The sequence below is a fragment of the Oratosquilla oratoria genome, chromosome 35 (assembly GCF_046742065.1).
Source record: "Oratosquilla oratoria isolate Oo_2021 chromosome 35, ASM4674206v1, whole genome shotgun sequence".
Lineage (NCBI taxonomy): Eukaryota > Metazoa > Arthropoda > Malacostraca > Stomatopoda > Squillidae > Oratosquilla > Oratosquilla oratoria.
In genome coordinates this window covers 46,176,435-46,188,934 of record NC_134811.1, presented here as the reverse complement: position 1 = coordinate 46,188,934, position 12,500 = coordinate 46,176,435, and the positions used below count along the sequence as shown (strand labels likewise).

The 12,500-nt window shown below is 45.8% G+C and overlaps 1 protein-coding gene across 8 annotated transcripts in view; it reads left to right on the top strand.

Moving 5' to 3' along the window:
• dve (SATB1_N and homeodomain domain-containing protein dve) overlaps positions 1-12,500 on the top strand; it is a 387,908-nt gene that overhangs the window by 214,353 nt on the left and 161,055 nt on the right. For 7 of the 8 annotated variants that reach the window (XM_076174229.1, XM_076174226.1, XM_076174227.1 and 4 more), the window contains exon 3: positions 10,444-10,464. The exons of the other annotated variant lie outside the window; for it this stretch is intronic. In XM_076174229.1, the coding sequence (XP_076030344.1) occupies positions 10,444-10,464 (21 nt within the window). The remainder of the gene's footprint in view (positions 1-10,443; positions 10,465-12,500) is intronic. 8 annotated transcript variants of the gene reach the window in all.

Here is a 12,500-nt window from a genome sequence, read left to right as displayed (position 1 = left end):
CACTTCTGAATTAGCGGGAAAGAAGCTAGACACTCCTCCTCCATACATTACAGCAGTCTGTGTCCCAGAGTATGAGCCAGATATAAAGTCAATAAGTCTTGCAGGAATCCAACGGATCCGCAGAAGATCCCAGAGCACTCCACTATGCATTGAGTTAAACGCCCTCTTGAGATTAACATAAACTGCAAGAAACCCCTATTGAAACTCACGTAGGCGCTCCACAAGAATACAAATCGCAGGATCCGATCAGTTGTTGACTTACTTGGCGTGAACCTAGACTATTCAGGCCTCTGAAACTTTAACAGGTGTGAACGAACCCGTGTCAACAATAGAAGGACTAGCACCTTACCTGGCATACTAAGCAGTGAAATGCCACGGTAACTGTTTCAGTCCTGCCGATCCCCTTTCCACTTCCAGATAAGGAGAACCGGACCCTTTTTCCAGTCAGAGGAAATTTCATGAGACTGCCAGACAGCAGACAGAACTGCATTTAACCCATGGATAATGGTCTCACCTCCAGGTTTCAGCAACTCTGCACTAATGTTGCAGATGCCAGCTGCTTATTCACTCTTTAACTTACCAACAGTCTCTTTTACCTCTGTAAGAGAGGGCGGAGATTTGTCTACCGGTGGATCAGGAACTACCACCTGAACACCATCGAGGGAAGCTGTCCGCTTGGAGGGTCACCCATGAGTAATTGCTCAAAATACTCGGCAAAGGGGCTACATCCCTCCATATCTGACGCTAGTTCTCCATCAGCTGTTCGGATTGTGGTTCCCTGAGTCACAGATTTGAAGCGGATTTTTTTTTTTTTTTTTTTTTTTTTTTTTTTTTTTTTTTAAGCAGGCCTAAGGTCATTTGCATTAAAATTCTCCTCGATATCCTTTGCGATTCCCCTGGCGTACTTCTCCTGATCCATTCTCATGAGAGCTCTAGCCCGCCGTTTCTGAGTTCTATATCGGTCCAGGTCCCCAGCTATTCTGGTAGCGACGCCACAACACTCCTCGACCTTGGGCCCTCTCCAACGCACTCTATGGTAGCTTTCAGAGTTTCACGTTTAAGAGTGTCCCACAGATCTTCTGGGTTCTCAAGAAAGTTAAGGACTTGCGGACCAAATAGAGATTGCTGCTACATATCCTGGCCACACGCATTATCCCTGAATTTCTCCAGATGAAACCCAGGTAGGTTACATTTCGGGATTCTCCAGGATTTGTTGTGTGACCACAAGTCTATGATCAGCCCAAAGAATTCAGCACTTTGATAAAACATGCAGTTCTGTAGGATCTTTCAATGAGTGCTTGCAAAAATGTGATTGATCTCCTTAGCCACTCCTCCGGCATTACTATACCATGTGCATAAATGTGGCTCTTGTTTCCGGAACTAGAAACCAGCAATCCTCAACCTTCTGGACTTTGCAAAGTCGAGAATGAGAGAACTTTTTATGTTCCTCATTCCAGAACTACGGGGGGGATTGGTCAATACATACTTCATAGTATTCTGTCGGTGTCAGTAACCTCATTGAAGTCGCCCCAAAAAATAATTGTGTCTCGTGGCGGGCACTGGTCAATTATTGATTCAGACTTGGTATAGAGTCATCTTCTCTTCAAGGTCAAATACCTCAGTATGAGCATATACTACAATAAGAAAGAGGAAGTCAAAGTTATGCTTCAACCTCACCAGCAGCATATGCTCATCAGCCGGAGTAACCTTAACAATGGCGTGCTGTTCTCGGCTAGATATGGCTACAGCTCTCTCCCGTGCGGTGGAGAATGAACCAAATAAAACCCAATTGTCGAAAAAAAGGGGGTACTCACCCTTAAAGAAGTTGCTGCTATGGGGAGGTGGTGGGAGGTAGTGAGTGAGGGAGGAAAGAAGGGAGAAAGAGAGAGAAAGGGAGCTCGAGGTCCTGCCGCCGGGGGCTCTCGACTGGCTTCTCCCGATCTTTATGGGTCTGCAGAACTTTGCGTATCTTCGGAATCCGGCAGATCTGCCGTTACTCTGGCGTGCTCGACGAGCGGCGCGGCGCGGCGCGGCGGCAACGCTCTCGACTCGACTCAGTTCGACTCGAGAGTCGAGTCGTCTCCCCTGCTGATTGGAGGAATAGGGGTGCACATATGAGGAGGAGGAGGAGGAGGAGCAGAAGGGGAGGAGGAGGAGGAGAAGTAGGAGAAGATTTAGGAGGGGGAGGAGGGGAAGGAGTGGAGGAGAAGGGGGAGCAGGAGGAGGACGAGGAGGCTGAGGAGGAGGAGGAGGAGGAGGAGAAGGTTTTGGAGGGGAAGGAGGGGAGGAGGACGAATGGTGGAAGAGGAGGAGCAGGAGGATGAGGAAGACGAGCAGTAGGAGGAGGAGGAGGAGGAGGAGGAGGAGGAGGAGGAGGAGGAGAAGGAAGAGAAGGAGGAGAGGAAGGTTTAGGAGGGGAAGGCGGAGGAGGAGGAGAAGGAGGACGAGAAGGCGAAGGAGGAGGAGGAGGAGGAGGAGGAGGAGGAGGAGGAGGAGGAGGAGGAGGAGGAGGAGGAGGGCCTCTCACCCTCATAGAGTTGGTCTTCCTTGGAATCGAGTCAGCGACTCGCCTCCTTCACCTCATCTTTTTCCTTTTGTTCTCATTTTTTTTCATTTTTCTTCTTCTTGTTCCTCTTCCTCTTCTTCCTTTTCCTCTCACCTTTTTTAGTTTTTGTCCTAATTTCTCTCCTTTATCACTCCTGCCCTTTGTTCCTTTTCCTTTCTCTTCGCATCATCTCGCAATCACATGCTACACTTGGCCTCCTCCTCTGCCCACGACCTTCTTCCTCTTCCCCGTGCTGAGAGCAACCTCTGGCTGAATTCCAAGTGATCGTTAGTTCTGTCTTTCTTTTTCCCACGCCCCGTGTACGATACTGACTGTATAAGTTTTATGCGGCCAGTAATTTAGGAACTTTAGTGACATCCCCAGAGTCACGTAACATTCTATTATATTTGGAGGTGAGTCTTCACTCAAAAAAGAAGAATGCTGGTCACTTTTGAATTCTGTCATCTTTCTGTTCTGCTGTGTATCGCACTTGTTTAGTTGTGGATTCGAATCCTACATTTCTCTCCGATTCCCAGCAGTGACTGCTAGTTCTCTGCCTCAACAGTCCACAAAACGCTTATTTGGGCAAAGGTAACGGTTTCGGCCGCAGTTACTCAGCGCCTCCTGGCGTAGGCTCCACACCAAGCTATGATTTTTTTTCTTCTCGTCTCAGAAATGAAGCTTGATTTGCATACGTTTACCTTGCGATGGACGGGTCGCTTGATTTGGCTCCTTTGCAACAAAACCACCCACAGTCTGCTCTTTGTTTTATGCAAGAGGAGGAGGAGGAGGAGGGATAAAAAGCGCGGGTCTGCCCACCCCATCCCCCACCCCCGTTGCCGACACGTGTGCGCAGCGTCCCTCTTTAATCATTGATGATTCGACTGAATTATTAATTGATAAGAATTCAGAGCTGAAATGTCTGCAGTCATTCAGCCAGAAGTGTTGCATGGAAACGAGATGCAAGCCATCTCCTTGCTGCCAGCGGTAATAAACAAGTAAACTTCGTCAATCATGTCACGGCGAGCATCAATCCCGAAAATGGGATTCATGATCCCCGCCCCTCCATGAAGGCATACATACATATATACACACATACATACATACATACATACATACTAACATACATACATACATAGATACATACATAGATACATACATACATACATACATACATACATACATACATACATACATATATACATACATACATACATACATAAATACATACATACATACGTACATACATACATACATACATACATACATACATACATACATACATACATACATACATACATACAGTACATACATACATACATACATACATACATACATATACACATACATACATACATACATATACACATACATACATATATACTTATGTACATACGTATAAACACACAAGTGCCAATGCCGGAAAGAGCCGGGAGGAGCCTTTCCTGACTATTGTAGAGAGAGAGAGAGAGAGAGTGAATCCAAACTCATTTGTGCTGCTGAGGCCGCGAGGGACACGTCGGGGACGACCTCTTCTCTGCAGGTGGATCTGAGGCATAGGCAGGTGGTGGGATCGAACTGGGGATCACATATTTGTGCCTCAAGCCATTTCGTCGCGGGTGGCCCCTTTCTTTTCATTCTGGTAGCCGCCACTCGATCTTATTTCCCTTCCGTGGCTCAACCTCGTTCATCCACCACTTCCCCACCCCCCACCCCTCACCTCTCGCCAGCGTAAGAGGGTCACCAACAAACTCAGGGTCCGCTCTGTTCACCTCACCTCCAGAGCATTAGTGGGGGAAACGAATGGGTGCAGATAAGGTCTGATGCCACTTTCTTCCTACAAGCACAGCACCACTTAATGTAACCCACCCCCTCCCCTCCATGTTTTCCTCCTCCTCCTCCTCCTCCCCCTCCTTCTATTCTTCTGTGATTGGATTCCTTTAGAACGCGGGTGGGGCCGGGTGGGAGGGTGTACAGGTGAAGACGACCGACACACACATAAACACATACACACACATACATGCACACGCACACACACTTGCACACACACGCACACAACCACACACACATACATACTCACACACACAAGCACACATATACACAAACATACACACACAAGTACACACACACAAATACATACACACACGCACGCAGGCACATATACACATACACACACACGTACACACACATACATACACACACATACACATACATATACACACACAGACGCATACACACACACACACAGTGGCGGATTGGTAAAGCACTGGCCTCACATGTCAGAGAACCGGGGTTCGATTCCCCGGCCGGGCGGAGATAAGTTGGGTTTGTCTCCTTTCACGTGTAACCCCTGTTCACCTAGCAGTGAGTAGGTACGGGACGTTAGTCAAGGAGTTGTGACCTTGCTGTCCCGGTGTGTGATGTGTGAGTGGTCTCAGACCTACCCAGAGATCAGCAAATAATGAGCTCTGAGCTCACTGCCGTAGGGTGGCGTCTGGCTGTCTCGACAGAGACTGCAGCAGATCCGAGGTGAATACATACACAAGAGCACTTCTCCTCCCTGTCTGCTCAGTTCTCGTCACTAATCTGTATTTGTTTACGGCCCTCTTCCCCCTTTTTCCTGTTCTTCTGTCACCTAACCCATCTCCTCTCTCCCTTCCCCTCCCTCTCCTACCCAATCCTCCTCCCCTCCCCTAACTCTTCCCCTACCTAGTCAATATTTCAGGGACTTTGGTGACATCACTGCGGACCAGAATCACGCGGCATTCTTTCATGACTGGAGACTCATCACCACTCAATGAGGAATACTGATCACTTTCGAACCTTAAGCTTCTTCGGTTCAACTACCCTCTTTGAATATCTCGTTTACCACTTTTATGACTTTACCTCTTCGGCGCCCTATTGTCTCCGGTGATAGAGGTTCTGGTTCCTCTTGACGAAATACAAATGCCCCCTGCTTCCATCCCTTCTGCGTCGATCGTATCGTGGCTGATCTTTGTCGGACTCCAGCTGCGGTAGAGCATCAGTGATTCTTCAATGATCTTGAGGAGGTCCTCCGTCCAGCAGAACACCTTTGCCATTTTTCATTTTATTTTCCTTATCATTTTTTTTTTTTTTTTCTGTGCCGGCCCGGTAACGTTGTCGTCCATCCCGCTACTTGGCAGCATGTATCCCAATCACGCCCGCCCGCCCGCCCGATCAGATATAATGCGGCGCTTTAGTATTTTGTTCGGCCTAGCAGCGGACGACGTTGTTGACCAAGTAGAGCACCCCCCAACCCCCCAATCCCTGTGGGTGCGGAGGGAAGACGATGGATGGACAGATGGACAGACTCTGAAGGACAGCAACACCAGCATAGAGCCTCAGAGGTCTTGCACATCCGGCGTACAAATGTTTGGAGGCGGGAGGGAGGCTATGTCCTTTTCCATACCACTTATACGTCCTTCCTTCCGTCCTTCTTTCCCTTCTTCCTTTTTTCGGGGGAATCCTACACCTCCTCCTCCTCCTCCTCTTCCTTCTCCTCTTCCTCACCTTTCTGAAGAAAAAGGAAGGAACAACTTCCGAAGAGTCCCATGCGCTTTTCTGTCTCTCTCCTGGTTATCATGAAGAAGCCCCTCTTGTCCTCCTTATTCTTAAACAATACTTCTGAATTCCTTTCCCTTCCTTTTTTTTTTTTTTTTCGTTTAGGAATGTCCCCTGTGGGGCTACAAGGAGAAGGATGCCTAGTCCCACTCTCCGTCACTTTCTTCTCGCCTCTTACGATCCAAGTGGAAATACTTGGTGGCAATATCCTTTTCCCCCACCACAGGGAATTCCCCCACAGCAGAAAATGAATACTCAGAGAATTGGTACAGGACAGCAGCAAGGGGTTGGGGGACAGCATAACGGAGGGACAGTCGTAGTATAAAAGTGTCATCATTTCTCTATGAAGAGTTTTCCTCTATCATAGACAAAATAATGTGTGGCTCTGGTCTGTAGGGGCGCCCCCTATAGACCCTAAAGTATCAACTGCATGCTACTTTGCCACAATAACAAGCAGCCAATGCCCCATACCCTTCCATAATATATGGTGACGCGTGTCCCTCCCACTCGTCTTCTCCTCGCAAGCCCACTTCAAAACCGCCACGATCTTGATGTTTCTTTTTTTTTTCCGAATTGACAGTTCTCTTCGGATGTGGTCGATGGAGACCACGTGAGGAGGAGGACGAGGAAAGAGCACCCCGACCGATCGAGACCCCCTCCTCTTCCTCCTCCTCCTCCTCCTCCTCCTCCTTCTCCTTCTCCTCCTCCTCCTCCTCCTCCTCTTCCTCCTCCTCCTCCTCCTCTTCCTCCTCCTCCTCCTCCCGAGGTCGTCGTCAACGACAACAACATCCGCCAAAATCTTTGCCGCGTCGAACGGGCTGAGCGCTTCCTTGCTTTCTCTCTCTACATCTCCCTTCCCGATTCCCATCCCCTCCTTCCCTCCATCTTTCTCCACTCTTCCCCTCCACTCCCAGCTTAGTGCCCTTTCCCTGAGTCATTCTTTCCCCATCTTCCCCTCCTTCACGAGCAGGAGCTCCTTGCCACCTCCCTCCGATACCTCCCTCCAACTCTCACTCTCACCCCATTGCCTTCTATTCTTTCCTTCCCCCAATTCCCAGTCCTTCTTTTCCTCCCTTCCCTCCACCTTTTTTCCCTGCTCTCACCTTTCCCACGTTCTCTCCTTATTTACACCCTCCTTCCCTCCCACCCCCCTCCCATTGTCCCTCCTTCAGGCGTGATCTTTTCTTATTGTTCCTCTCCCTTTCCTCCTCCTCCTTCCGAAGTGCCTCGTCTCCCAGCCGGGCGACGTCTTTGATTCCCCACCCCACCCCCACCCCGCCCATTCCCCTTGGTCCTTCCTCATATTACTATTTACTTCTCTTGCTTACATTCCCCCTGTCCTTCCTTCCCCCTTTCCCTCTCTTCCCTCCTTTTCCTTTTTCTTTATTTTCCCTTTCCTTCCTTTTATACTTTTCCTCACCTTTTCTCTACCACCTCCCTTTCCTTCCTTTTTCCCTTTCCTTCTCTTTTCTTCTTTACCTTCTCTACTTCCCCTTTCCTTCCTTTTCCCTTTTTCCTCTTCCCTCCTTTTTCCATTCCCTCCTTTCGCCACTCCCTCCTTTACCTGTTTGTTTCCTTCCCCCTCCCCTCCTTATTCCCTTCTTTCGCTGTCCCTTCCTCATTCCTGTACACACGTACTCCATCTTCTTCTTCTTCTTCTTCTTCTTCTTCTTCTTCTTCTTCTTCTTCTTCTTCTTCTTCTTCTTCTTCTTCTTCTTCTTCTTCTTCTTCTTCTTCTTCTTCTTCTTCTTCCTCTTCCTCTTCTTCTTCTTCTTCTTATTCTTCTTCTTCTTCTTCTTCTTCCTCTTCTTCTCCAAGCACTTCCGGAGGTTCTCCTCCCAGGTCTCGGCAGCCGAAGTGAGCGCCGTCCCCCTCCCTACCTCCATCATCCCCATCCTCCTTTCCCCTTTCTCTATTTGTCTCCTTTCGACCCTTTCCTCTCTCTCTCCCTTTCTCTTTCCTGGAGATACGCTCTTCTTTTTCGCGTCCCGTCTTTGTCTCTCTCTTCGCCTTCACCTTCGAATTCATCTTCATCTTCGTCTTCGTTTCCGCCGTCGTCTTTGCCACCGTTTCAGTCTTCGTCCTTGTCCTTCTCTTCGTCTGTGTCCTGGTCTTCGTCTTCACCTTCGTCTTTTGCTCTTCCTTCTCCTACTCCCCCCGCCCCCCTCTTTCTCTTCCTGGAGTCCATCCTTGATCTTCCTGGCCGAACGTCACTCCGTCTCCGCTTTCTCCTCAGCCTCGACCTCTTCCTCCTCCTCCTCCTCCTCCTCCTCCTCCTCCTCCTCCTCCTCCTCCTCCTCCTCCTCCTCCTCCTCCTCCTCCTCCTCCTCCTCCTCCTCCTCCTCCTCCTCTTCCTCCTCCTCCTCCACCTCCTCCTCCTCCTCCTCCTCCTCCTCCTCCTCCTCCTCCTCCTCCTCCTCCTCCTCCTCCTCCTCCTCCTTCTTGTCCTTCTTGTCCTTCTCCTTCTCCTTCTTCTTCTCGACGCCGCCAGCCACTATTCAATCACTGGGAGCGAGTCCTTTTTCCTCACCCCGGCCCACTTTTGGGAATTAGCTCCGCCTAAGTAGTTAATATTTACTTAATTAGTCACAATTTTGCTTCTCTGTAATCTTCTTGGGAATGGTTAAAAATCAAACGAATCTCCTCCTTTTAATCAAGCTGCCAATGATTAGTGAAATTTGAAAGTCTTTTTGAAAAGGTCTTTGGAGGGTCTGGAAAATATGTTAATTTCATTTTTTCCTCTTGGTTGCCAAAACACTAATTAATAGTGGTTCTTTGATCGGCCCCGTATTTGATTTTTATGAGATTTTTGATGAAGCCGCGCGCGCGAGGGATGACAATGTGTTTGGCCACGGAGGCTAACTTGGCTTAGGCGAACGCCAATAACTAACTAACTAACTTACGAGGCGGCGGCGTCTCGTCTCTTGAGCACGCCCACGAGGACCTTTCGTCGTCCTTCTGTCATACGCGCATCTGTGCGCGCCCGCCACACACACATCGTCTCTTATGTGTGTGTGGGGGGGGGGGGGGGCGTGCGCCCGTGACCGTATTCGTGCCCGTCTAAGTACGTCAGGTCGTGTGTGTCGGCGGATCCAGGCTTGGATGCTGCTGGGCGGACAGGTGAATACTTCCTTTATTCATTCATTCATTCATTCTTTGCTCCTGGTAATTCCAAGCCACCTGCTGCTGGAGGATATTCTTCTTTTTTTGTATTTTTTCTTTAAGTGTGAGTGAATGATTGTGCATGTGTTCAAGTGCATGTTGCATTATCTTAAGTACTGTTCTTGCATTTTATTCCAGTATCTTGATTGTTATTTGAATATGTTTTATTTACATTTTTACATCTTATTCACTGCTCCAAACAATTATTACTCCTGATGATGTATCTTTGAAAACGAAATATCAGAGTTACATACCTGGATAATTTTGAATAGCTTCTCTGCGCATTTTTTTTTTTTTTTTTTTTTTTTTGATGAAGTAAATCTAGATAGAAGATTGGAAAACATAAAGATGGTCATTAGAATACTGTTCTACTTGTAACGATGGGCTCCTGCATGTACTGCTCCCGCAAGACACACGCCGGAGAGAATCATCTCCACTTCTCCCCCATTCTCTTGAAAACCCGTCAACATCCTCCCCTTCATCATGCGGAGGTGCAGTCATGATGGGCTGACACTCGATCCCTATTAACATTATATTTTCTCCACCTTTTCACATGAAAAGAGCTGACAACCAGCGACTTTTCCCTTCTTTCTAATTATCTCTTGTTCCTATTTGTCCCGGACATAAAAACTGCCCCACACTAATATCTACAAAAAGATCTATAAAAAGGTTTGACCATTGTCAGCCTCTGTAGTGCAGCGGATTTCCAGTCAGTGTGACCTGAAGCAACAGTGATTTTTATCATTACGTGTGTATATTTACGGTAAGATGATTGTAGAGATCAAACTATAGGAGTGCGGGAAGATGTGGGGAGCGGAGAAGGAAATTGGAATGAGAGGAAGGGGAGAGGTTGGTAGGGAAATGGGCAAGTAGGTAGATAGATAGGGAGGGAAGGAGGTAGGAAGGGAGGGACGGGAAGTAGGAGGAGGACCAAAGAAAGATGAAGACCCAGAATGGAGGGTCTTGAGTCTGGCTAATGTGGAGAATTGTGCGGAAACACTTCCTTGCCTCGTTGTACATAGAAATGCAGTGAATGCCTTAATCTTGTGTCATACTATTACACTGTGATTTTTGTATTATGCTCACACGTACGTCTATTTCCAGAACCACATGTTGAAATATGATATTAAAGTGCCTTTTTTTCATTTTCACAGTTAATGCTCTTGGATTCTATGGTACAGTATCCTTCTTCTTACAATAGTTTTCTATTAGTCTTTCGTGTTTTACTGTGTTGTATGTGTCTTATATTAAGTTGTAGTTAGTACTGAGAGGTGACAACTTTAGACGCCTCCTGTACATCTCGAAACCAATGGATGTCGCCCGGCGAATTCTAGCTTGTGACAACGCGATTTTTTGCCAAACCTCACACCAAAGTCAATAAATAGATAAATAAATAAATAAGAAAAAAAAAAGTTGCGCAACCCACGTCAAGACATTGAACAACAACGAAAAACACAAAATTAGACACATGCTACTTGTACGTACTGCACAGACAAACACGGAGACACGATCGCGCGCATTGCACCTGCATACACATGTAAACATGTCCATTTACACACACGCGCGCGCACTTACCCGAATCTTACTTTATACAAACAAAAAAACATTACTAGTAGAAAAATGCACATCATGACAATGATGTTCCTACCCAATAAATATCAATAGGAAGACAAGGAATCACACACAAACTCGCACAACATGATGCGAGCTGCATATGTAAACATATAACATATATATATATATATGTATATATATATATACATATATATATGTATGTGTGTATATGTGTGTGTATGTATATATATATATATATATATATATGTGTGTGTGTGTGTGTGTGTGTGTGTGTGTGTGTGTGTGTGTGTGTGTGTGTGTGTGTGTGTGTGTGTGTGTGTGTGTGTGTGTGTGTGTGTGTGTGTGTGTGTGTGTGTGTGTGTGTGTGTGTGTGTGTGTACATATGCAGAAAAAAACACTGGGAAATAAGAAGCTTAGTCCGAACGTTTTCGTCTATTTAAGACATTATCAAGGAATACTCAGTTACAGAGACAAAGGTGGATATATATACATAAAGTAAAAGAAAAGCTAGGAACATGGGAAGTACACACAAGATGCATCACAATCAGGTAGAGCCGATGTTTACATAGACGGACGTTTGATCCATGACGTTACGTCACCCCCGCTTAGTAGCACTTGGAGAAGTTCTTACAATTTTATCAATAACAAAATCATCAAGTTTAAATAATCCTAAACTTAAATTGATATTATGGTCAAAGGTTTGTTTAATATGACTGGATTCGATGATGTTTCTTTCTAATAAGGATCTACAAGAAATTATTACATTCGAATTATCCCAGTCAATAGGATGATTGTGGTCTCTTACATGGACAAAAAGGCCACTGGAACTTTGCCCACTCCTTACACTATATTTGTGCTGATTTATCCTAGTTTTTAAGTCTTTACCAGTTTGGCCGATATAAAATTTGTTACATTTAAGGCATGGAATAGAGTAAACACAACCTTCGTTTGCTTCAGGTGAATTTTTAATGAGCTTACTTTTTATAGTATTATTTTTGAAAACCAAGTTGATGTTGAATTGTTTGAGAATATTAGGCAGACCAATCAATTTCTCACTGTAAGGAAGAACCAAAAGGTTCTTTTTGTCAAATACTTTTCTTACGTGTGAGGTGTTATGGAAAGTTTTGTAAGCCATTTTATGAGAAGTGTTTACTAAGTGCTTTGGATATTTTAATTCAGAAGCTATGCTATATATCTTCCTCAGCTCATCATCCAAAAATTCCAGGCTACATATCCTGTAAGCTCTAAGGAACATAGAACTAAAGACAGAAAGTTTTGTCTTCTGATGATGAACCGAGTAAAAGTGGACATATGATGCGACATTAGTAGGTTTTCTATAAACGTCATATTTAAATTGTTTACCATTTCGATGAATAAAAATATCCAAAAATGGCAACTTATTCTCTATTTCTATTTCAAAAGTAAATTTGATTGAAGGGACCATACCATTTAGTTTTTCAAGAAATAAATCTAAGTTACGATTAACTGGCCAAAGACACAAGATATCATCAACATATCTTTTCCACACAACTTGTTGGGGAAGAATCCTAGGTAGTAGTTTCATCTCAAAGAATTCCATGTACAAGTTACTAAGTACTGGGGACAGAGCATTTTCCCATTGCCATACCAAATTTTT